Consider the following 25,320-nt stretch of genomic DNA (forward strand, 5'->3'; position numbering starts at 1 on the left):
TTTCCAGTAGTTGCGTCGGCGTTCGAATTCGGTTGGAAAACGATCAAGCAGAGCTCCTCGGATGTGAACTCACTTCAGCGGCACCTCCTCATTCACTGTGCTGTTAGTGTAATAATTTTAATCGAATCGGTGATATTCTTAGCATACGAGGCGTGTAATTTGTTAGTTTCTCCATAGTGCAAATATAAAAAGATGTTTTGTAGATGGATGAAAAGGTAGATAGTTTTTGTTTTACATCCTGGTTTTATTATTTTCATATCCGAAAGCACTAACTCTAGACAAAGCCACCAAATTCCTGCACCTTTCATAATCCACCTTTGGCGCAATTGACACCGCGCACGGGTACGGATTTTCTAACGGGCACGGCATGCTGACACCTAGCGTTTATCCACTACCACCAACAACAGCCCGTGTATCCGCCCCCGGAGATCATCATTGACATAGGTTTCCCGTTACCATCAAACAGCGTAAAATTGGTTATCTGGACAAGAAACTTAGGTAATGTCCTCTAAAAGTCGTACTGACTCTTCCTTCCCTTCTTCCAAATCGCCTGAAATTCCAGTGCCGGCTGTTTGTGGGTCTAAGTGTTTTTCTAGAGTAAATAATAAATACATTATGGAGCGGTAATCTTTGCATGTGCACTGCTTACGAGAGTTCATACATAAACGTTTGGATCAGCAAACTGAGTGTGGCAATATCTGTAGGATGCGGGATCATTTAACCAGCTAGCAGAACCGACTACTGCTTGTAATCATATGCACATGGTTAATAAAACACCACTCGCCCGCGCCACGTATGTTCTAAGTCTATCGCGATAATAAGATACCAAAAAATCACGACAAACTGATTGACCAGGAGTTGGTTACCAAAATATCACCAATTAGATCAGACGTCACAACGACCATGTGCGTCTTACCCCTGATCATCGCACATGTGTACGTGAACCGAAATGAATTTCATTTCAATCACGAGTGCTGGTGATAGAACCAGTGACATTTCGAAATTGATCACAGACAAACAAAGTCACGTCAAAGTGACCGACCAAGAGATGGTTGCTGCAATGTCACCAATCTGGTCACACGTCACAACGACTATGTTCATCTTGCGTCTGATCATCGCACTTGTGTACGTGAGCTGATTTGAGGTTCGTTTCAGTGATGAGCGTTGGTGAATGAAACAGTGATATTTGGCAGCACTGTACACAGCCAGCAATAGTCATGATTATGCTTATGCAGGCATTAAGCTAAGCTTGTCAGTCAGAGTATCGCGTTGGACTCAAGAATTCACATGTCGTGTTCAGCATGTCATGACGCACTTTATTGACTATCAACAATGAGCATCAAGCTACCACGGATATGTTCATTGTTTTCGCTGGTGAAAATCTCGTGATACTCATGACATTTTGCAGCACTGGTTGTTAATTCTCCGTTGGTTGAGATATTTTTAATCTCGTCCGGATAAATGTCGGCTTGAGCCTTTCGATAGAGTATATTTTCAGCTCTGACGCTGTCCTTCATCGTGTAAGTTTTCGAGAAGGATTTTTTGTTCAGACCGAAATCGACAATTTTCATTACTGTCGAAATTCTAAACAGTAATTTCCACCAGTTGGAGAATTTATGTTCTTGAATGTAATCTGTTTTAGCTTCATGCACGTTAAAGTAATGGACTTCTTCCTCTTTCGTTTCTGACGATATGTTTTGTGGCCATTCGTTATCCTTTAATTGTAAGAATGGCGGACCCGTCACCCATTTTGATGGTCCAGAAATGTTTTTTGTTGCTTCATCAGCCGGATTAGAGTTAGAGGTTACACTGGTGGACATAAAAATAGGAACTTTTTCCTGTGACCGAAAAACATAGTTCTTGTCGGAAATATTTGGTAGCCCTGAAAAGGACTGTTTAAGTGGTTGTTGGGAGGTGGTGTTGCGGTGTTCCACAGAGCGGAAACATATTCTAACGGTCAATGTGTTGACCGTTATTCGCTATCACTTCCTCACAGCGTAGGGCCATATCGCCGATGAGGTTACGGCATTCGCTTCTGTCTATGCGTTTCCACATAGCCTTGCAGCGTCTCCATAGCGAATCGGCAGAACGTGCATGCTTGTTCTTAAGCTGACGCTTGAGAGTTCACCACAGATTCTCAATCGGGTTGAGGTCTGGACTTAACGCAGGCCACGGTAGAACTTGCACATCCTCGTTTGCCAAAAAACATATAACTAATCGCGATGTATGCTTTGAGTCGTTATCGTGCTGAAAGATGTAATGCTCTTCGTCTCCGAATTTTTGTCGGGCGTGTGGCAACATCTTACGACGTAGTATGTTTCTATACCCTTCCGAGTTCAGTGTCCCTTTGATACGGAACAAAGGACCCGGGCCGTGCCAGGAGAAGCAACCCCACACCATTACGTGGCCGCCTCCGTGCTTTAGGGTTTTTATAGTATTTTTTGGATGATACGCCTGTTTAGGAAGGCGCCAGACGTATTTAGTGCCGTCCGAACCATCCAGATTGATTCTGGACTCATCCGAAAAAAATATTTTGCTCCACCAAATTTGCATGGATGCAGCTAAATGCTCTTCGGCAAACCGAATGCGCGCTTCTACGTGGTGCGGCATTAGCTTACGAACCTTTCGTGGTTTCCGGGCACAGAACCCACCGGCGTGTAAACGGCGCGACACCGTTTTCGCCGAAACTTGCAATCTAAGCTCCTGCTTAATACGATTGCATGTTTTGAAAAGGTCCGCCCTGATTATCTCAACCATCTGCGCGTCAACGTCAGCCGTTGTTTTTCGCGGACGACCTGTGGATTTACCCGTAGCCTCGCTACGAATGGCGTTGTCCACAAACGTCCGCGAACGGCCGAACGCCTTGCAGATGGTTTTGATAGGCACGTTCTCACGATACAAACCCTGAATATGTTTCCGCTCCTCTTGAGTGCAGTGCTTTCCGCGACCCATGATGAACTTGTGGAATTTTCAAATCGCAAACTTTCACCTTTACCACTGAATGAAGAATGAAGCGCAACACGGTTTAGATCTCTTTTTATACTACCGAAAAACGCTGCCGTTACTCAAAACTCAGATAAGTAGCGCACCACAAATGCGAGTATAAAAGGCAAACAAACAGCGATTGCAAATTCAGTACGCCTCGAACGTTAGGCGAAAGAACTCCGCAGGAGCCAAAGCCTCTCTAAACCATACTAACAACAACATACGCCTCGATCTGTTGGCGATAAGAGGCCAACGAACTCCGCAGGAGCCAAAGCCTCCCTAAACCATACTAACAACAACAACAACTTTTGGCGATGACACACCTATTGCACGCAAAAAAACACACAACAAATTTTTTTCCTATCTTTTTGTCCACCGGTGTACCCAACGCTATTGATCTGTTGTGGTAGTGTCCAATATCTCACCAATGCGGTGAGCTACGAATTGTTTGAATTTTCGGTGGGATGAGTTTATCCAAGCCAATACTGAATCAGACCAAAAAGTGGTGTTTGTCACGGGAGCTCGCATCTCGTTAGTTACTGATTCCAACAACCTAACGGCCAACAAGGCCGCTTGTAATTCCATGCGCGGAATTGACAGTCCTTTAATTGGGGCGCCTTACCCGCGAGCAGTTGTACGTGCGGGACGCCTTTCGGCGTGCTCCTGACGTAAATTACCGCCGCGAACGCCTTATCCGAGGCGTCCACGAAAAAGTTTAACTCCAATTCTGTTGTTGGACAATTCAATACCCATCTGGGAATATGAATGTCCTTTGTACGCTCGATTCCCCTTAACCAATCATTCCACATGTCATTTAGTTTTTCCGAGATCGATTGATCCCAATCTCTCGTTTCTTTATGCAATTCTTGCATTAATTTTTTTCCTTGAATCGTTATGTGTGAAATTAACCCCAGTGGGTCTAAAAAAGTCATCACGAAGGACAAGACCTCCCTTTTTGTAGGGAGCCTTTTGTTTTCTAGCACTTCTTTTGGAAGTTTGTCAAGCTTAACTTGGAACCCAATTGTGTCTTGGTTGGTGTTCCAATAAATCCCCAAAATTTTGTTTGACTCGTCCAATTTATCGTCGAGAATCTTGAGGTTTTCCGGATCGATTCTGTCTTCTGGAATTGTATTCAGCAGCCCTTTGTCGTTGCTGCAAAATTTCGTGATAAGGAAGCCCCCCTCGTCATGCGCTTTAATTACTTGGTTAACTGTGTCAATAGCTGTTTTGATAGAGTTGAAACTATCGTTATAATCGTCGACATAGTGTTGATTCACTATCGGCGAAAGCGCTAAAGGGTATTTGTCCTTTAAACGTAATGCATTGCTGTTCTTTGCCGTTTGAGCACATGATGGTGAGCATGTCGAACCGAATGTCATTACTTGCATTACGTATGTATCGGGTTTGCGGTCTTCGCATTCCCTCCACAAAAAAAAACGCTGCGCATCTTGGTCTTCTTTTCTAATTTGTACCTGGTGGAACATTTCTTTGATGTCTCCACAGATGGCGAACTTTCCTTCCCGAAATCTCACAAGTATTCCGAAAAATGATGTTGTGCTGTCTGGGCCTGCCAATAAGGCCGAGTTAAGGGATTCCTCTCCTACCTTAGCGGCCGCATCAAATACGAGCCTTGGTTTTGGAGGTGTTTTGTTTTTATTTACCACGATGAAGTGCGGTAGGTAAAATGTATGGGATGGCTTTATGTTTACCTCCCAGGGTTGTAGCTTTCTAGCGTAACCCTTTTCGACATATTCATTGAATGTGTTAATCGCCCATGCCTTTAGCTTCGGTTCCCTATTTAGTTTCTTTTCCATGCCAATCAACCTTGACATAGCATTGTCGAGACTATTTGGAAATTTATGCGTATCGTTTTTCCACAAAAGTCCAACTTCGTATCTTTCCTTTTTAAACTTTAAGGTTTTTTCTAAAACCTCTTTAGCTCTTTTTTCTTCAAAATATTCAGGTAACTGCGCTACTGGCTTAACCCCGAAATCTTCTGTTGAAAAATAATCGGACATCATTTTACGTAATTCGTCCATTTCCTGAACCATTAATGAAAAGTGTGTACCAACTTCGTTAAGCGGTTTTCCATGAATTATCCAGCCAAGACGGGTAAGCGAGGCAATAGGTTCCCCTGGTTTGCCGACCTTGTGCTTTAACCCTAATAGCAGATGATTATGCTCAACACCAATAATCATGGAAGGCCTTACTCCTTGTAGGTTTTTGATTGGAAGATTCTTTAGGTGTTGCTATATTGCTTGCTTAATTCCGAGTAATTAAACGTTTGCTTTGGTAACATCATATTCTTAACAGTTCTGATGCCCTTCAAGGTGTACCCTTTCTTGGTCACCCCCTTGAATCTCACTTGTACGCTTTGGCTGTCCTCATGATTCGACTGCTGTTCTTGTGTCCAGATTAATTGAAGCGGTCTCTTTTCTCCCTGTAATGACAGTGAGTCAGCCACATCTGAATCTAACAAGGTAAGCGATGAGCCCGTATCTAAAAAGGCATGTGTCGCGACGGACTTGTCATTGTTTATGAGTGTTACCGGAACTACTTGATACGACGTGGACGATACTGGTTCTACGACGTGGTGGTTATTTAAACCTTCTTGATTAACACCCTCGCGCGGAGGCGTGTTATCGGATAAGTTGGTGTCGTGAAGCATTCTATGATGCTTCTTTACGCAACCTGTAATTCCGCATATGCGCGCCTTTCGGCACTCAGCTGCCTTGTGAGTATTTGAACTCAAACAACCCCGACATAACTGTTTATTAATGGCTATTTTCAGCCGTTCAGAAATGCTCTGATTTAAAAGGGCGTAACATCGAGTTGTCTCGTGTGCCTTATTGCAAACTAGGCAACGTTTATTGTTAACCTGTTTGGCTGTTCCTTACGTCCACTCGTTTGTGGTACGGGATTTCTGACGTCTGACGTCTAACTGCTCGGTCGCATATCGCTGTGCTCCGCGTTTTTCCAAAAATATTTAAGTGTATTTTCTAACGTACCCAGTTAACACTCGTTCAATTGACTACCAAACTGCTTCCTGTTACTGTTGCGCGTTAGTGTGTTATTTCATTGACCCACGACTATGTATTAACGTTTTCCGGGTTAACGGTGGTGTGATCAAAACCGCGCATAATTTCGCGATGGCGGCTATCTGTTTTGCGTGTGCTGTGCCACTGGATGCTGCCGACTGTATCGTCGGCTGTGCGTACTGTGAGGCTACTTTTCACCGCGGTTGTTGCAGGCTGCTGATTCCGAGCTGATTGATGCGGTCCTGACTCACATCGATCTGCACTGGAGCTGCACTGGGTGCACCAATATCCTGAAAAATCCGCGCTGCCGATCAGTCAAAGAGATCGGGGCTCAGGTCGGTTTTCAAGCTGCTCTCACCTCAACTGTTGCGGCTGTGGGGAAGCTTAATGAACCGATTATCGCCGAGGTGCGCAGCGGATTTACTCTACTGCAAAATGCACCCATACCTCAGCTTTGCAATACCGATCCTCGGCCCGTTGCGGGTAGAAAGCGGCGGCGTATCATCGAGGATTCTATGTCCTCCTCTGTCAACAAAAACGTAAACATTCGTCAAAATAACATTTCTGCAGCGTCATCGCCAAGCGCGTACACTAACACTACAGTCGGCATCCCACCCCCGTCTACGCTACCGGATGAACTCATGGGAACCGATTCGCTATCGTCACCGCTTCGAGCAGCGTTTCCCCAGCCGGCCACAGACAGAATATGGATCCGACTATCTCGCTTGTCCACTGCCGTCACCGTGGAGCAAGTGGTCGCTTCTGTGAAACGCCGTTTAGCCACCGATGACGTCCTAGCATACTGCTTGCTGAGGAAGGGAGTCAGTGTTGACTGCGTAAACTGGCTTTCTTTCAAAGTGAGAGTACCGGCCGCCCTTCGTGACGCAGCACTCGCCCCATCGTCCTGGCCTGTCGGTATTGGTGTACGTGAATTTGTACAATCCCGTCAACGAGAGCATGGACACTCATCGTCACCAATCACCATCAAACACCGTTCTCTCACACGCACACCTGTTGTCATCGATCACCGATCGATGCCTCGCACACCAACATCCACTGTCTACCACGCACCGGCACACGCATCAACATCACAGGCTCAAACACTAACTTCACCACAATTGGGAGAACACACGCTGAACGACACCACTCATGGTCCTAATTCAACACTCATTGACGGCCTGCTTTTAATTCGCCGCACTTCCAACACCAACTTACAACAGACCACACTTGACCGTTTCTTTCACGAATAGACGAACCTCTGTTAAGTCTGCACAAACACCTATCTGTTTTGTTCCTGCTGCTAATGCGCTTCGCACTGCCCGTTCCACTGCCTCTGTTTACTATCAAAACGTGCGGGGACTGCGCACGAAGCTCGATGAGTTTCGCCTGTCGGTGTTGGAATCCAATTTCGATGTACAGGCGTTGCCGTCAAATTTTGGCTCTAAGTCACCAATTTTTGACAGTGTGCATCAATTTTTGTCTCGAAAGCATCAATTTTTGACAGTGTGCATCAATTTTTGTCTCGAATGCGTCAATTTTTGTCAGTGCGCATCAATTTTTGTCTCGAAGGCACCAATTTTTGTCTCATGGTCAACATTTTTTGTCGCTTGTTCATGAAATTTTGCCTCTTTATATATCAACATGAGTTTACCTTATTTGACGCGTAGTTAGGGTTATTTTATTGAAATAACATTTAATTTTAATAAAAATCTGTGGTTTATGAATATTTTATTGGGAATTTAAAGAAAATGCTTCAAAATTTTTGACTAAATTTCAGGTACGTAGATCAACACAGCTGATTGCTTTTGAACAACGAATATACTTTGTACTCCTCAATCGAAAATGGCAGTACAAAGGTTTATCTGCCATTTAGGTACGGATTGCGAGAACTATTTTAGAAATTTATCTAACTATTTGCCACGATTGCCGGTCTCGTAATACAGTCGTCAACTCGTACGACTTAATAACATGTTCGTAATGGGTTCAAGCCCCAAATGGACCGTGCCGCCATACGTAGGACTGACTATCCTGCTATGGGGAGATCAATAAGTCACTGAAAGCCAAGCCCACAAGTTGTGGTACAGGCAGGCTGTGATCGAAAATGGTCGTTGAGCCAAAAGAAGAAGAAGATTTGCCACGATGCCAAAATGAAGAAATAATCGTGGATTAATCTTCTCTAAATTGTTTTGATATTATTATAAATAAGACGTAAAACTATGTGAAACATAGAATTCCTGAATTTATTCCTTTGCATTGTATAACCTCTTTAATTTTGTTTCACTCACTTATTTTTGTCTCGAAGGCACCAATTTTTGACAGCGTTTCACGATTTTTGCCTCGAAAGCATCAATTTTTGACAGAGCGCATCAATTTTTGCCTCGAAGGCATCAATTTTTGACTGTGAGTCAATCGCTTTATTTACAAAATTTTATGTAATTTCTGAAACTGTGTGTTCTGAAATGATTGAAATTAAGTTAAATAGTGAATAATTTTATTGATACAATTTAAAATAAAACAATTGTTTTGCCAATTTTGGCAGTTTTAATGGAATGAAAAAAATTGGCACGTATTTTCAGCTATAAACAAAAGCTTTAGAAATTCTAAAATTTCATCATTTTTTCTCAAGAAACAATCAATTTACACAGTTTTTGTATTTTTTATGAGTTGTGGAATAACAATTGTTAAAAATCTGCTTAAATACCTTGTAAAATTGTCATTATTCCTACAAGAGTCAAAAATTGATGACTTACAGACAAAAATAGGTGCGTTAGAGTCAAAAATTGATGCGCACTGTCAAAAATTGATGCCTTAGAGGCAAAAATTCATGCGCACTGTCAAAAATTGATGCCTTAGAGCCAAAATTTGGTGGCAACGGCTGTAACGAAAAAATACCAAGAGACAAAAATTTGTGACCATTGGACAAAAAATGGTGCCTTCGAGACAAAAATTGATGCGCACTGACAAAAATTGACGCATTCGAGACAAAAATTGATGCACACTGTCAAAAATTGACGCCTACGATACAAAAATTGATGCACACTGTCAAAAATTGACGCCTACGAGACAAAAATACATGACTTACGGCCAAAATTTGACGGCAACGGCTGTAATAGTGCTTACGGAAACCTGGCTCGATCCTAGCCTACCTTCGGCTTTGCTGTTTGACGATAGCTTCCGAGTCTACCGATGCGATCGTAGTGTTGACAACAGTACATGTTCCCGCGGTGGAGGTGTGTTGATTGCGTGCTCTCAGTCTCTGACGTCACGGGAACACACAACGGTGCATCCATCGCTTGAGCTAGTGTGCGTTGTAATACAACTAGGCAATTCCCGACTATTCATCATTGCTGCATACCTCCCGCCTAGACTTGCCGCAAATGCTGCCACGCTCCGTGAAATCGAAAACTGCATTCGCTCATTATGCTGAACTATGCATCCCGGAGACGGTTTACTCCTGTTAGGAGACTTCAACCAACCTCTCGTCTCCTGGTCAGATGCTCAGCATGATCCGGATTTGCCATTTCTGCATTATGAGCCACGTACGCGATCGGCGCTCTCCGCTCTGTTTATAGCCGAGATGCATCATAGCGGACTTTTCCAGATCAATGGTCATCTTAACACCAGCGGACGCGTCTTAGACCTGGTGTTTGCAAATAATGTTGTTGCTTCTGTTTGCCTTCCGCTTGAACTTTGCCTCACCCCGCTGTTAGCTACCTGGGGCACGTACGGCGTACGATTTTGCGCTGCCGCGGCAATTCACGTGTACTGTGGAACTTCGCAAACAATCGTCGGAAATCCTCTGGTTTTCCTAGATCCGTCAGTTACAACGGGCGCTACGGCAACAATCCGTCTGCTGTATGTGATATTTTTGCCTCGCGCTTTGCCGCCACCTTCCTTCCAGCGGTAACTGATGAGAGGCAGATAGTCGACGCATTATCAAACGTACCGGTGGATGCTATGGCCCCTAACCTGCCGATCATCGATGAGTATTCAGTCTCGAAAGCGATTGACAGGCTGAAACCTTCGTTTGCTCCAGGGCCTGACGGGATACCGGCTTCCACGCTTAAGCGTTGTGGTACCACCATCGCGCCTATCCTGGCCTCGATTTTTCGCGACTCGCTGCGTTTGGGCATCTATCCTGCCTGCTGGAAAACTTCGTGGCTTGTTCCAGTGCACAAAAAGGGGGACAAATCAAATGTATGTAACTACCGTGGCATTACATCGCTTTGTGCCTGCGCTAAGGTCTTCGAGCTCCTGGTGTACGAACCTCTCCTCGCAGCTGCCTCGAACTACATTAGCGCAGCTCAACATGGATTTGTCCCTCAGCGTTCAACCACCACCAACCTGGTTGAGTTCGTTAGCCTCTGCCACAGGACCATCGATGCCGGCTCGCAGATCGACGCAGTCTACATGGACATCAAGGCTGCCTTCGATAGCGTTCCGCATGCCTTGCTGCTCGCAAAGCTCGAAACGCTTGGTCTGCCTGGGCAGCTGCTGGCCTGGATGCGTTCCTATCTTGCTGGTCGCACATACTGCGTGAAGATGGGACCCCATACGTTGCGCCGTATCGATGCTTCTTCGGGGGTGCCGCAGGGGAGTAACCTTGGACCGCTGCTGTTTGTCATTTTCCTGAATGACGTAACACGGTTGCTCCCTCCTGACGGCCACCTACTTTATGCAGACGACGCGAAGCTGTTCCTGCCTATCCGTGACCGGTCAGACCAACTCCGCCTTCAAGCCACTCTAAGTGCCTTCCAGTCATGGTGCTCTTTGAATGGTCTTGAATTGTGCGTCGAGAAGTGTGTTGTCGTTACGTTTGCGAGAAAGCGGTGCCCCTTAGTGCATGACTATGCGTTAAATGGATCTACCATTGGGCGCAAAAGCTGTGCTAGAATACGCTTCAGTAGTATGGTGGCCTACAGCTGCTCGCCCCCTAGCTCGTTTAGAGTCGATCCAGCGCAAATTCACGCGGTTCGCTTTGCGTTCCTGGAGTGTCCAACTTGACTATGAGGGACTCTGTGCGTTGCTTGGCATCGAGACACTGAAGCAGCGGAACTGCAACGCTCAGAGGCTGTTTGTCGCGGGACTTCTTGACAATCGGATCGACTCGCCCGCGCTTCTTTCGAGGCTCAACATGTATGTCCCGCCGAGATCGCTCCGAGCTAGATCGCTACTTGACGTGGAGGAACGCCGCACTCGCTTTGGCTCCTCTGATCCGTTTATTCGTATGTGCCGTGAGTTTAATGTTATTTGTGATCGTCATCAACCTGACATGTCGCGCACCGCATTGTTAAATAGTATTCGTGTCGTGCGACCTTTTACATGTTAATTATGTTACTTAAGACTAAGCGTGTCAAATGAATGACCGAAATGTGACTATGTTATAATGAATGAATGTAAATGAATTCGCTACAAGTAGGCCACTTGCGGTCCGTTGAATTTTAATTAATAGATAACAAATAACAAATTAGGCGATCCCTTTTGCCCAAGGGTTTCGCTCGTTCTAGGAGAAAATGTTTTTTGCATTTTTCCCGAATTGAGAATGTTGACGAATGAGTATGCAACCCGCGTTACACTTTCTCTCGTTACGCGCCTACAGATGGCGTTGTCTGTCCGTCGCCATGCGTGTTTGACACTAAACGTTCCACGTATGTAATGCGTCCCACCATTTGTAATTGTGTAAACTTGTAATCTCGTAATGTTTACGCATCGCTACAGCAGCACGACGACGATTAGTACACAACCATTTGTAAAATAAATTGAATTCAGAGATTAACACACAGCAACGATTAGAAGCTTGATTTTCTTTGAATTTCTCTATTCTCGCATCATCTAGTGTGCAAAACGCCTAAGGTCCTTAGCGGGTAGCCAAAGGTTGACACTTGCACACGTTCTTCGGTGTTCTGCGGTTCTGCGCTGTTATTTTTGGTTCCCTTCCTACCCTTTCCCCTGGGTTGATCAAGTGGCTTGCCCGCTGGTCGCCTTCGGTTCCCTTCCTACCCTTTCCCCTGGGTTGATCAAGTGGCTTGCCCGCTGGTCGCCTTCGGTTCCCTTCCTACCCTTTCCCCTGGGTTGATCAAGTGGCTTGCCCGCTGGTCGCCTTCGGTTTCCCCCTACCCTTTCACCAAGGTTACTCAGTGGTTTCCACCGATAGCCTTCCGGTACCCTTCCTTCCCCTCCCCAAATCAAAAATCGCGGAGTAGGCCGCTCGTTACTCGTAACACGAATTCGGTTCCGTATCCGGATACCGAATACCGGATACGGAAACCGAAAGTTAGTCGCGTGTGATCCGTCGAAAACCGAAGTGAACCGCGTGTGAGTTAGAACAAGTGTGTGAGTTCTCCCAGCAGCCGTAGGCCGAAGCGCAACCAGGCGTGTTGTAGCTTCTCCTCGGTGCTTCCCGGATCGCGTGCCAGCCAGCCGGTGATCGAAGCACAACCAGGCGTGTTGTCGCTTCACATCGGTGTCTGCAGCCTCTTCGTCCAGCAGCCGTAGGCCGAAGCACAACCAGGCGTGTTGTAGCTTCTCCTCGGTGCTTCCCAGATCGCTCGCCAGCCAGCCGGTGATCGAAGCACAACCAGGCGTGTTGTCGCTTCACATCGGTGTCTGCAGCCTCTTCGTCCAGTAGCCGTAGGCCGAAGCACAACCAGGCGTGTTGTAGCTTTTCCTCGGTGCTACCCAGATCGCTCGCCAGCCAGCCGGTGATCGAAGCACAACCAGGCGTGTTGTGGGTTCGCATCGGTGTCTGCAGCCTCCTCGTCCAGCAGCCGTAGGCCGAAGCACAACCAGGCGTGTTGTAGCTTCTCCTCGGTGCTACCCAGATCGCTCGCCAGCCAGCCGGTGATCGAAGCACAACCAGGCGTGTTGTGGCTTCGCATCGGTGTCTGCAGCCTCCTCGTCCAGCAGCCGTAGGCCGAAGCACAACCAGGCGTGTTGTAGCTTCTCCTCGGTGCTACCCAGATCGCTCGCCAGCCAGCCGGTGATCGAAGCACAACCAGGCGTGTTGTGGCTTCGCATCGGTGTCTGCAGCGCCATCGTCCAGCAGCCGTAGGCCGAAGCGCAACCAGGAGTGTTGTAGCTTTTCCTCGGTGCTACAGTGCGTCAATTAGCCGGTGGTCGGAGCACAGCCAGGTACGTTGTGGTTCCACATCGGTAAGTACACGAACCCTATTACATTCACCTACCTGGGAGTGAAACAAACTCGACGTACCCTTCCTTCGCGAAACCAAAATGGCGACATCACCTGCAGACGATGCTTCGATGGAGTCCCAGGGTTTCAAGGGATTTTCCGAAGAAGAAATCCAAGAGAAAGTCACCATTTTGAAGGTGTTACGACTGAAACACCAGGCACTCTTGCGAAGCGTTACTCAAATCGAATCTGAGTTAAGGGCTGCTAATCTTACAGCGGCCATCAGTGGAGTAAATTTACGGGAATTGAGTAAATTGAAAAATTCTCAACGTGGAGTGTTCAATCAAATATTAGAACAACTCCCCCCTGACGCAGAAAATGATTTAAAGCACGATGAAAGCTTCAGAAAGCTTGCTACTGTGATAGACTTGAATCGATTGCAATTGAGTCGCCACCAAGCACACCAACCACCTCCATTTCGCCTGTACTTCCGTCAGCAGGCCAACACCTTTCGATTCCGATGCCCACATTTGATGGTTCATACCAACAGTGGACAAAATTTAAGGCCATGGTTATGGAACTGATGAATCGGTCATGTGATTCAGATGCAGTGAAGCTGCATCATTTAAACAAGGCACTGGTGGAAAAGGCGGAAGCGTCATAATTGCAAGTGTGATTGCTTCTAACAATTTTGCCTCGGCGTGGAAACTGCTAGAAGAGCGGTTTGAAAACCCACGGGTTATCATAGAGCACCACATTAGTGGATTGCTCAAGCTAAAACCATAGACACGCGAATCGGCTAAAGGGTTGCGTGAATTGGTTGAAACATGCTCAACGCATGTAGATGCTCTCGTCTACATGAAGCATCCAATTGATAACTTAAGCAATAAAATAATTACGCACATTTTGATTTCCTGTCTCGATTCGGAAACAAGAAAACTTTGCGAGCGAACACTCGAGCACAAAGAGTTTCCCGAACTATTTGCCATCCTTAAATTCATCACTCGGCAATGTGACGTGCTAGAGCAATGTGGAGCAGAGGATAAGGGCAAGGCTAAACCAGCAATGTCAAAGGTTTATAGTTGCACAATACAGAACTGTAAGGTCTGCAAAAAACAGCCACACTACATAAATAAATGCCCGGAGTTTCTAGCATTGCCTGTAACAATGAGACGAGAAAGAGCAAGGGAACTAAACCTGTGTTTCAACTGTCTTGGGTCGGGACACTCGTCAAAAAAGTGTCCATCTAAATGGGTGTGCAGACAGTGCCAACAAAAGCATCATACACTTGTACATTTGGATACAGGTGTAACAGAAATTCCACTTGAGCCGCTGCCTTCCACTTCCAGTGCCACCCACATCAGCTCGCCACAAACCATTCTCAATGCACGAATGCAATCGACAGTGCTATTATCAACGGTCATTCTAAATATCGTAGATAGCAGTGGTATTGAGCACCAAGCACGAGGCTTATTAGACAGTGGAGCTCAGTCTAATTTCATTGCCGGCGAACTAGCGCAGAGATTAAGACTGCCGCGTAAATTAGTAAATATTCCGCTATTAGGCGATGGTGGCAGCACTGGAATAAATGTGCGACATTCAGTTAACGCAACAATACGTCCACATTATAGCACAGAAACTTTCGCCATTGAGTTACTTGTGAATTCCAAACCGGTATCAGACTTGCCAGCTTATCAGCTCGACTTAAGCGAGTTCAATATAACAGTAGAATATACGCTAGCTGATCCTACCTTTCATCGTCCTGGGCCCATCGATATAATTTTAGGAGCGGAATATTTTTATGAGTTTCTGTTGGATCGAAAACTGTCCCTCGGTATAAACCGTCCTATACTTCAAGAGACAAAGTTTGGATGGGTGATTAGTGGCAACGCACCCGCTCAAATAGCATCGCCACCGACAATGTGTGCTACAGCTACGATGTCTCTTGAGACACTCATGAAACGTTTCTTCACCATCGAAGACTTAAGCGAGAAACCTAGCTGGAGTGTTGAAGAAGCTGCATGTGAAAGGTTTTACACGGAAACGACGACTAGGGATGAGAGTGGTAAATACATTGTGAAGCTTCCACGCAAACCAGACATGATTGGGCGGATGGGTGAATCGCGAATGATCGCATTACGGCGGTTTTTAGCCATCGAGCGTCGGTTAGAACGAGAACCCGACACGCGAAAGGCGTATACTGAGTTCATGGATGAGTATTTACATCTGGGGCACATGAGCAAGGTGGTCTCAGATCAAACGACATCGGAGTGTTACTACTTGCCTCATCACCCCGTGTTTAAGGCAGATAGTACAACCACGAAATGTCGAGTAGTGTTCGACGCTTCCAGTAAAACGTCGACAGGAGTGTCACTGAATGATACTATGATGGTGGGTCCAACATTGCAACAGGACGGTGCGTCGATCTTGCTGCGATTTAGAACCCATCAAGTGGCTTTGACAGCAGATGTCGCTAAAATGTATCGCCAGGTATGGATACACCCTGACGATCGCAAGTTGCAGCGTATTTTGTGGCGATTATCACCGTCAGATCCGATAGAAGAAATCGAGCTAAATACAGTCACGTATGGTACTGAGGCGGCACCATTCCTGGCGGTACGAACTCTGCAGCAGACAAGGGAAGACCACAAAGAAGAGTTTCCCATAGCAGCATCACGAGAACACGATTTTTACGTAGACGATTTTGTCTCTGGTGACAAATCAATAGAAGAGGCACGAGAGCTGCAGTTTCAGATGAACCTCCTCTACGCTAAAGGAGGATTTTCGTTACGTAAATGGGCATCCAACCAGCCGACCTCTCTTATAGGCGTCGACTTACAAGATTTAGCGTCAAGCCAAAATAAAGAGATTGACGGCAAAGGAGTCTTAGCAACACTCGGACTCGTTTGGGATCCGTCATCAGATGTGTTATCTTTCAAGGTGGCAGATCATCCAATGCCAGAAAGGATAACAAAGCGGAGCATATTGTCCTCCATTGCTCGCATCTACGATCCATTGGGAATTGTAGATCCCATAAAGGCCTTAGCCAAGCAATTCATGCAACTAATATGGAGTCTTCAAACCGACAAACAGCAGCCAGTTGGATGGGACGATGAGCTACCAGCTCAGCTGCAAAGAGATTGGGTTGAGTTTCATTCTCAACTAATTCACCTTAGAGAGGTAAAAGTTCCACGAGTGGTGTATGGAACATTCCCTGCAGAAGCACAGCTTCATTTCTTTTGTGATGCACCTGAGAAGGGCTACGCTGCATGTTGCTATGTTCGAAGCGAATTGTCGAATGATAGAGCAACAATGCAACTTCTCACATCGAAGACAAAGGTTGCTCCACTCAATAGTAAGCATTCCATAGCTAGGTTGGAATTGTGTGGGGCACACCTAGCAGCACAACTTTACGAACGCATAAAGAAGGCGATAGACATCAGCGGTCCGGTCGTATTTTGGTCAGACTCAACAACGGTAATACATTGGCTTCAGTCTCCACCCAGCTGTTGGAAACCATTTGTGGCAAACCGTGTGTCACAAATCCAGCAGTTGACCGACGGGTGCACATGGCGTCACATACCAGGGATAGACAACCCGGCAGATTTGGCATCTCGAGCCTGTTTGACACGCGAATTGTTGAACAATTCATTATGGTGGCAGGGTCCAGCATGGATATGTTCGCCAGAAAATGAATGGCCCAAATCAGCAGTAACTTCCGGGAATCAAACCACCGCAATTGAGAAGAGATCATCCGCTATCGCTTGCACAGTAACAGCACCTGAACCACACGTTATATTTTCACTCTATTCCTCATTCTCAAAACTACGGCGAATAATGAGCTATTGCGTGCAATTCCTTAATCGCTGTTCTCATCGACGCAATTATGACCGCAAGGGTTTGACGACAGCCGACCTGAAGCAAGCGGAAGAAGCTCTGTGTCGTCTTGCTCAACGCGATTGCTTTCAGGAAGAATTGAAATCCCTTCAATGAAAGGAGCCAGTTTCAGCATCTTCAAAACTAAAGAGGCTGCACCCGCAGTTAGGAGTCAATGAAATCATCCGCGTTGGCGGGCGTTTGGAAAATTCGTCCCTGCAAACTGAGGCCAAACACCCGCTAATCATTCCCGGAAACCACCCGTTGGCAACCCTGTTGATGAAATACTATCATCTGTTGTTGGAACATGCCGGTCCCCAGTTGATGTTGAGCTACAGTCATCAACGTTATTGGGTAGTCGGTGGTCGAAACGTGGCTCGGAAAATGTATCATCAATGTTTTAAATATTTTCGAGCACGTCCAGTTTCAACCGAACTACTGATGGGTGATCTTCCAGTCGGAAAAGTAGTAGCAGCTCGACCGTTTTCCGTGAGTGGTATTGACTATTGTGGACCTGTTTTTGTTAAAGGTCCACACAAACGAGCTGTAGCAACCAAAGCATATGTTTGTATTTTTGTTTGTTTCGTCACTCGAGCCGTTCACATTGAATTGGTCTCAGATCTCACCACAGATGCCTTCATCGCTGCGCTTAGACGTTTCGTGGCTCGACGCGGGCTTCCAGCCTAGCTTCATTCGGATAATGGCACAAACTTCAAGGGAGCCAGCAACCAGCTCAACAGTTTATATAAACTGTTTCGTTCCGATGATTACCAGACAGCCGTGCAATCGTGGACCCTGGAGAAGGGCATCACCTGGAAGTTCATCCCCCCTCGAGCTCCCCATTTTGGTGGGTTGTGGGAAGCAGCCGTGCGGTCTACGAAGCATCATCTTCTGCGTGTGTTGGGCAGCTCCTCGCTGTCGTTCGAAGACATGGCGACGCTATTGGCGAACATCGAATGCTGCCTGAACTCCCCCCAGGACAATCGCATGGCAATCGGATTGAACGCGCAACATTTTCCATACAATCCGCAGTGTTGCGTTTTCTTCGCGCCAACTTTGCCTGTATTTTCAATGAGCCAAGCGATTTTACCCCCTCCTACACGCGTTGTATCCTTCAGTACGCTTGTCGCGGCAACGTTCACCACATACACACACATCTCCACACTCAGCGTACGACATCTTCCCTGTTGCTGTTCTGGACTCAGACAAAATTTGTGTTTCTACACTTATTGTTCAAAAAAGTAGTAGCTCCTAGGATCTGACTTTACAAACAAATATCAAAATTTTATGTTCTGCTAATGATATTGCACTGAATTTAATTGCACTACATTAAGTTTTTACATATCTTTCGTAAAAGTTCGTCAGAGTATGAAAATGTCGATACAATTTGTCATGAATAACTTAAATTTCAAGATTTTCGTACATAAAATTATGACGCGCGCTGTGTGTGCGGCGGCGTAATTCGCTACTCGTATAGCCGTCTCGCTTCTTCTTGTGTGTGCTTTACCGTTGCTGACCGCTTCAAGAACATTGCTGCTCACACACACGTCAGTCTGTGGCAAACAATTGGAGGGGGAGGATGTGTCGGTTTGCTCCAGAAATCGTGTGTGATTTTGGTGTTCTGGATTTGGTTCCATCCCAAATAGCATTGGAGCGTTACGTTTCGCGATTTTTGTATGGAAGCGTTACTGCTCGCTACCTGCTCATAACACTGCTCGATAGCAGTGTTATGAGCAGGTAGCGTGTAACATTCTATGTAAGCTCAATGAAAGCTCAAAGCTCAAGCGTTACTTAGCGAGTGCTCGAACCACAGTATAACGCTGTGGGTTCTGTATTCGGATGTAAACAAAAACACACACACTTTTTTTTAAATTTCGATGCACATTGTCCAGTACAACGATAAAATGTATTTTATTTAGCTATTATTCAATACTTACATGCCCCAATACATGGTTTTACACGTTTAAATACGATTTCAACCATCACTTTGGATGGTATCAACGGATGCCGACGGCGTTGTTGTCTCTGCGTCAGGCACATGTATTGTTGCCGCTTCTAATGCTCGGGTCTGTTTTTCGTTAGCAGTAGCACAACGATTAAACGCACTAATTGTACCACTTGCAAAGCGATACAAATAAAGTAAAACACATAATACACCGTACAACACACTTCTTAACAACACTTGCACATAAAAACCACTTGTCGATGCGGTGATCCAATGTCCTGTTTGCAGTGGAAAAATAACAATGAAAGATTAGAATGCTTTCAAATATGACATTACTTTATAATACTTTCCTTTCCATGCTATTTTGTGGTGTATGGCAACGTTGGTTTGCTTGAAGATACACAACGACCGGTGTGTTGGTCCAGTTGAGAATGTGCCGATCACGATCACAGCCGGCTTTAGTGATTGTTGTAGAAACTGTAACAAAGATCAAGATCATGAAATCTACATTATTTTTACAATTCATTGTGATTTCATGAAAAAGTAAAGTGAAAAAGTAAACTAAAAGTGAAAAAGTAAAACATTTCATCTTACCGGCGTCGTATTTCGTCGGCATACACACACACAGCTGCTCGATCATACTCGGACGAATGTTGCCAAATTTCGGGATGAATTGATGTTTTTCCTGTGGAATAATGTATTCAAACATTAAAAGATAGTTTATTTACTGAAATATGCACAGAACACTTACCTTTTCCCGAGTTTTCACATAAAATTTTACGATTATTCTGCACACAATCTTTACGGGCGGTTGTCCGTGTTTGTTTACGTTGCTGACTTGACAGATATGCGAGCTGCCATGTGACGAAGTCAAATACATTCAAACCTCGCCAATTGCAAGTCTGCTTTTGCAATTGAATACAAAAAATCCGAGTTGTTCACATAAATATGAGAAAAAGTCAGTTTATCCACATTGTATAAAATAACAAACATGACAAAATACGCAGACATTAGTCGTGTTACAAAATGTCTTTCTAATAAACAAAATCTATCTTTTTTTTTTGTAGACATATGATATAAACGCAATTAGCGAGTTCTAATTGTATCATATATATTGCTATTTTCAAAGCGGTTTAAATTAAAACAAACATCAGTGTTTTTTTTTTAAATAATCAGAAAGATAATTATAAACTTAATAATGATTAAAATGTATTTTATTACATTTATGTACAACGATAACCTAACTAGTAAGCATGTTCATGCATATGTGTAATTATTTGATATTTTTTTGTGTGATCCCAATATGAATGTTATTAAGTAAAACAGACAATTTACTCTGTTCCTTTTTCAATTCTTCAAGATAAGGTTTTTTTTTAATAGAAACATGTAAGTTTGTTTAAAAAAACATATATAAATATTTAGGGGCGCCACAAAAGTGGTCCCTAATTTTTTATGTCGCGAACGCGTTGGGTTTCGTGAGTAGGTAATACGGAACTTTATTTTACACTATATTATGAACGGTTGCGCACGTTCGTGCGAGAGGGTTTCACGTTGGGGAAGTTTCGAGCGCGGAGCGAAGGAAGAGGTCTGTTCGCTTTCGAGGTTGGGTCGCAAGAGAGAGAATGTGCTCGCTGACAGCAGGAAGTGTAGCGCTGGACACGCGGCGCACGTCACTTTGACACATTCGTGTGCCTGGTGAGTGCGCTCCACGGAGATCCGTGTCTTTGTCCCTGGATGTCACGATCGCTCACGATTCTCACGCCAGATGGCGGTCTGGTCGCTACAGTACTCCCCTCCTAGAGCGGTGTCACCGGTAACGTAGAGGTATGATGACCTTCCGCTGAGACCTGGTGACGCCGGTCGATACCGTCTGGTCGTTGCGGCGTAGGATGGAGGGTGGTGGGGCGTCGACGGCGGCTCGGTCGGTTTGTCTCGATGTCGTCGGGTGCGATGGTGGTGCGGGTGTCGTCTGATTACGCACTGGTTGTTCGCGCGACGTCGGTTTGGAGGCTGCGGTGGCGTCTCTGCGGTCCGAATTTGCCTGGACGTCCGGTAACGGCAGAGTTTCCGAGTGGTCGGTTGTTGGCGGCAGCAGGTTTGTCGTTAGCCCTTCCCACGAGCACTGCGGGGCCGGGGTGGCTTCCTCTTCTGCGCCATACGCTGGTTTTAAGCGGTCGATCGAAACCAGCGTTGGCTGTCCACGTAGGAGTATCTGAAAAGACTTAGGATTGCGTGTAAGAACCTTATATGGACCGTGGTAAGGTGTAGTTAGTGCAGGTCGGACGGTGTCGTCGCGTATGAACACGTGAGTACACTTGTTCAGATCGGAATGCACGAACGGTGTGCGGTTGGTATGCCAAGCGGTGCTCTGTGGTCGAATGCTGCTCATCGTCTCCTCTAACGTTTTGGCGAAGTCGGATTGGTCGGCGAGGGCATTTTGCGGTTTCGCGATGAAGAATTCTGCCGGGATGGTCAACGTCGTTCCATACACAAGTTCGGCTGGCGAGGCGTTGATGTCATTTTTGAACGTGGTTCGTAGCCCAAGCAGTATTAGCGGTAGGTGTTCGCTCCATCTTGCGGTGTCTTTGCAGGTGATTGCTGCTTTAAGAGTGCGGTGCCACCTCTCGATTATTCCATTTGCCTGCGGGTGATAGGCTGTCGTACGGATGTGTTTCGTTCCTAGGGCTTTCGTCAACTCTTTGAACAAGGAGGATCCGAATTTTCTCCCTTGGTCCGTTGTTACGTGCGCCGGAACTCCGAATCGGGCGATCCAGTGGAATAGTAGTGCTGATACGACGGTAGATGCGGTGATATCCGAGATCGGTATTGCTTCTGGCCAGCGAGTAAATCGGTCGATTATCGTAAGGCAGTATCGGTTACCGTTACTGATGGGAAATGGTCCAATGATGTCTACGTTGATATGACTGAACCTCGCTGTTGTTGCAGGGTATGGTATCAAGGGGCTTTTGACGTGCCTTCCTACCTTAGCGCGCTGGCAGGCTAAGCAGTTCCGAGCGAAGTCCTGGGATTCCTTCCTTGCATTGAGCCACACGAAACGCTCTGTTATTAGTCTAGCTGTGGCGCGGGCTCCGGGATGACTGAGATCATGTACGGCGTGGAGAAGTTGTGTTCGAAACGATCGGGTGATGTACGGTCTGATGATACCTCCAGGGCAGTCGGCGTAGAGTGACTTGGGGCTTCCCGGTATTGGTGTCTTCTGCAGGAACAAGTCCGTCTGAATTTTCCCACTGAGAATGTCGGAAAGTTCAGGGTCGCGCTCTTGTTCTTCTGCTAATCGCTCATAATCGATGGTCGGTGTCGCGTGCACTGTCTCTATGCGGGAGAGCAGATCGGCTGTAACGTTGTCTTTTCCGGCGATGTGACGGATGTCGGTGGAAAACTGGCCAATGAAGTCTAACTGCCGGGCTCGTCGAGGTGAGGCATTGTCGTGCGTTTGTCGGAAGGCGAAGGTTAGAGGCTTGTGGTCTGTATAAATACAGAATTCCCGACCCTCTAGCTGGTATCGGAAGTGTCGTATGGCGAGATAGATGGCGGTAAGTTCTCGGTCATAGGCCGAGTACTTTTGCTGTGCCTTTTCGAGACGTTTCGAGAAGAAGCCTAGTGGTTGCAGGTCTTCGTTGGTGCGTTGGTGAAGTACGGCTCCGGCTGCGAAATCTGAAGCGTCGGTCCATAGAGAAAGTTCGGCGTTCTTCACGGGATGTGCCAATAACGTTGCACGTTTCAGTTGCTCTTTGCATTGGGCGAATGCTTCGGAAGCTTCTAGCGACCAGGTTAATGGCGTTCTGTCCTTCTTTTTGTTACCTGGAGTCATCTCGAGAAGTATACCTTGCGTTTCCAGGGCGTGCGGCAGAAAACGTCGGTAGTAGTTTATCATGGCGAGGAACTTCTTCAACTCCATAATCGTCGTTGGCTGTGGCAGCTCGCTGATGGCTTGGACTCGATCGGGGAGAGGACGAATACCAGAAGCGTTGACCAGATGGCCCAGAAAGGAAATCTCGTTTCGGTAGAACTCGCACTTGGCTGGATTGATGGCTAGTTGGTGCTTCTCCAATCGTTCGAAAAGTTGGCGTAAGTGTTCGTGGTGTTCTGCCTCGGACGTTGATGCTACGATCATATCGTCGATATACGGGAAAACAAACTCGAGTCCTCGTAGGACATCATGGATAAGGCGTTGGAATGTTTGCGCTGCGTTCCTCAATCCGAAAGGCATGGTAGTGAACTCGTAAAGTCCAAAGGGTGTCGTGATGGCTGTCTTCGCTATATCATCCGGATGAATTGGTATCTGGTGGTATGCTTGGTGCAAATCGACCTTGGAAAATATGATCTTGTCTTGCAAATGCATCGTGAAGTCCTGTAAAAACGGTAGTGGATAACGGTCGGGTACGGTTTTTGCATTTAGGGCGCGGTAATCACCACAAGGGCGCCAGGTGCCGTCGGCCTTTTTTGTCATATGTAGCGGGCTGGCCCAGCTGCTATTCGAGGGGCGGCACACTCCGAGCTGGACGAGTGATTCGAACTCTTTGCGGGCAGCTGCGTACTTTTCGGGTGGTAATCGGCGAGGTCTTGCGAATGTTGGTTGCCCCGTCGTTTCGATTCGGTGTGTCACTTCGGACTGCAGTAAGGTGCCAGGAGTGGATAGTGCAGTTAACCCGGGAAATTCCTTTAGGAGAGTGGCGATCGGTGAGGTGGAATCACATACTTTTACGGTTGGTTCCGACGGGTTTTGGCTCGGCACTCCGGTAGAACGTACGTTCGTTAAGGCGTCGACAAGACATTTTTTGCGCAAGTCCACGAGCAGATGGAAATGTTGGAGAAAATCGGCTCCAATAATCGCTGTCCCCACGTCTGCGATGATGAAGTTCCAAAGGAAAGATCGGCGAAGTCCCAAATCGAGAGTATAGAGCGACTCTCCGTAAACCTGGATTGGTGTAGAATTAGCGGCGAACAGCTTCATGGTGGAGGGTTTACTCGGGACGGAACTGTGTTGTCGAGGGATTACTGAAACGTCTGCACCGGTATCGATTAAGAATTTGATGTTAGTTTTTGGATCGGTTATTACGAGACGATAGCTATGGGTCGAAAGTACGTGTATCTGTTGAGGTTGGCCTCTGGTTAAGCGTCAATCGGAAACAGTGGCCGAGTTACTACCCTGCCGCCGATTGTTGAAGGAGCAGGGGGCACGACAGTTCCGCGCTGCTTGCCCGTACTGCGTGTGGTAATAGCAGTGTCCGCTGGGTGTTACCGCATCCTGGTTCGGTTGAGGTTGCCGGGTACGTGAGCGTGGTCGCGCGCGTTCTCGTTCGTTGAGCTTGCTCAGTACGGCGTCCAAGCGCTGACCTAATTCCGTTACTTGCCGAGAAAGACGTTCGAAGTCCTCGTTGCGTACTTCGTGGATGGTTTGGTATGGGCCCGTTCGGTGGTATAACGCGAACGAATCCATAACAGAGTCTGCTACTTTAGCTCGATCGTTGGTATCCGTGTTAGTGGCAATAACGGCGGACTGGACGTATGGCGGGAGACGGCCGATCCACAAATCTACCAGCATAGAGTCCGTCATTGCTCCATTTGCGGCGCGGCGCATCTCCGCTAATAGCTGCGATGGTTTTCGGTCCCCGAGGTTCATCTCGGCAAGCAGACGATGCAAGCGGCTTCGTTGCGACTCTTCAAAGTGCTCAATTATTGCACGCTTTGCTACCTCGTAACGGTCCGTAGCGTACTGTCGAATGTTCTCCAACAGGGGGCGAAGCTCAGGAAGGACACGAAGCGGTATACGTGTTCTAAGAATGTTAAAACGGCGAATATGTTGGTTCGTGGTGATATTCCACGCATCGAACCAGTTTTCCAATGCGAAGAAAAAGGTTTGAATGTCAGTGGTGTCCATCTCCGGTGGTTTCAGCTGCATGGCATTCAAAGTGTCAATCTGCGATTCGGGCGGCATAAACATGGCGTCGCAGGCGGACGGCCCTGGTACGCGCGGGGTATTCGGAACGGGCGGTGTTGGTACGTGAGGCGATTTGGATCCACTCGCGGCTGGATCGGCACTCGGGGTTACGCCATCGGGAGTCGATACGTCGCGGACCGGCGGACTGTGCAACATCCTTACGACTAAGGTTAGTTAAAAAAGGGTGGATCTTACCTTAGTGGCGGGGGCGCAAGCAAGTCCAGCTGATGTTGGCTAGGTCGATCCTTCGGTGACGAAAAATCCGCACACGCGGTCGATCGTGTTAGGATTAGTCGCTCGTTGGCTGCGTTCGTCGATGACGCCGGTGTGAGAAACGAGGGGCGATGATCTTCGGTGGCGTTCGGTCGGTGGTGTCGGCGAGAAG

The 25,320-nt window shown here is 46.7% G+C and overlaps 2 protein-coding genes across 2 annotated transcripts; one reads left to right on the plus strand and one right to left on the minus strand.

Moving 5' to 3' along the window:
• The first annotated feature begins 15,090 nt into the window (after positions 1-15,090).
• Positions 15,091-20,048, plus strand: LOC120960715 (uncharacterized). The gene is made up of 2 exons (XM_049608914.1): positions 15,091-15,943; positions 20,041-20,048. Exons 1-2 carry the CDS (start codon positions 15,091-15,093, stop codon positions 20,046-20,048), a joined length of 861 nt encoding a protein of 286 aa, XP_049464871.1.
• Positions 20,049-24,113: 4,065 nt separating this feature from the next.
• Positions 24,114-25,091, minus strand: LOC125907308 (uncharacterized). The gene has a single exon (XM_049608915.1). The coding sequence runs from the start codon at positions 25,089-25,091 to the stop codon at positions 24,114-24,116; it is 978 nt and encodes a 325-aa protein (XP_049464872.1).
• Between the last annotated feature and the right edge of the window lie 229 nt (positions 25,092-25,320).

Source organism: Anopheles coluzzii, chromosome 3 (assembly GCF_943734685.1).
Source record: "Anopheles coluzzii chromosome 3, AcolN3, whole genome shotgun sequence".
NCBI classification, from domain to species: domain Eukaryota; kingdom Metazoa; phylum Arthropoda; class Insecta; order Diptera; family Culicidae; genus Anopheles; species Anopheles coluzzii.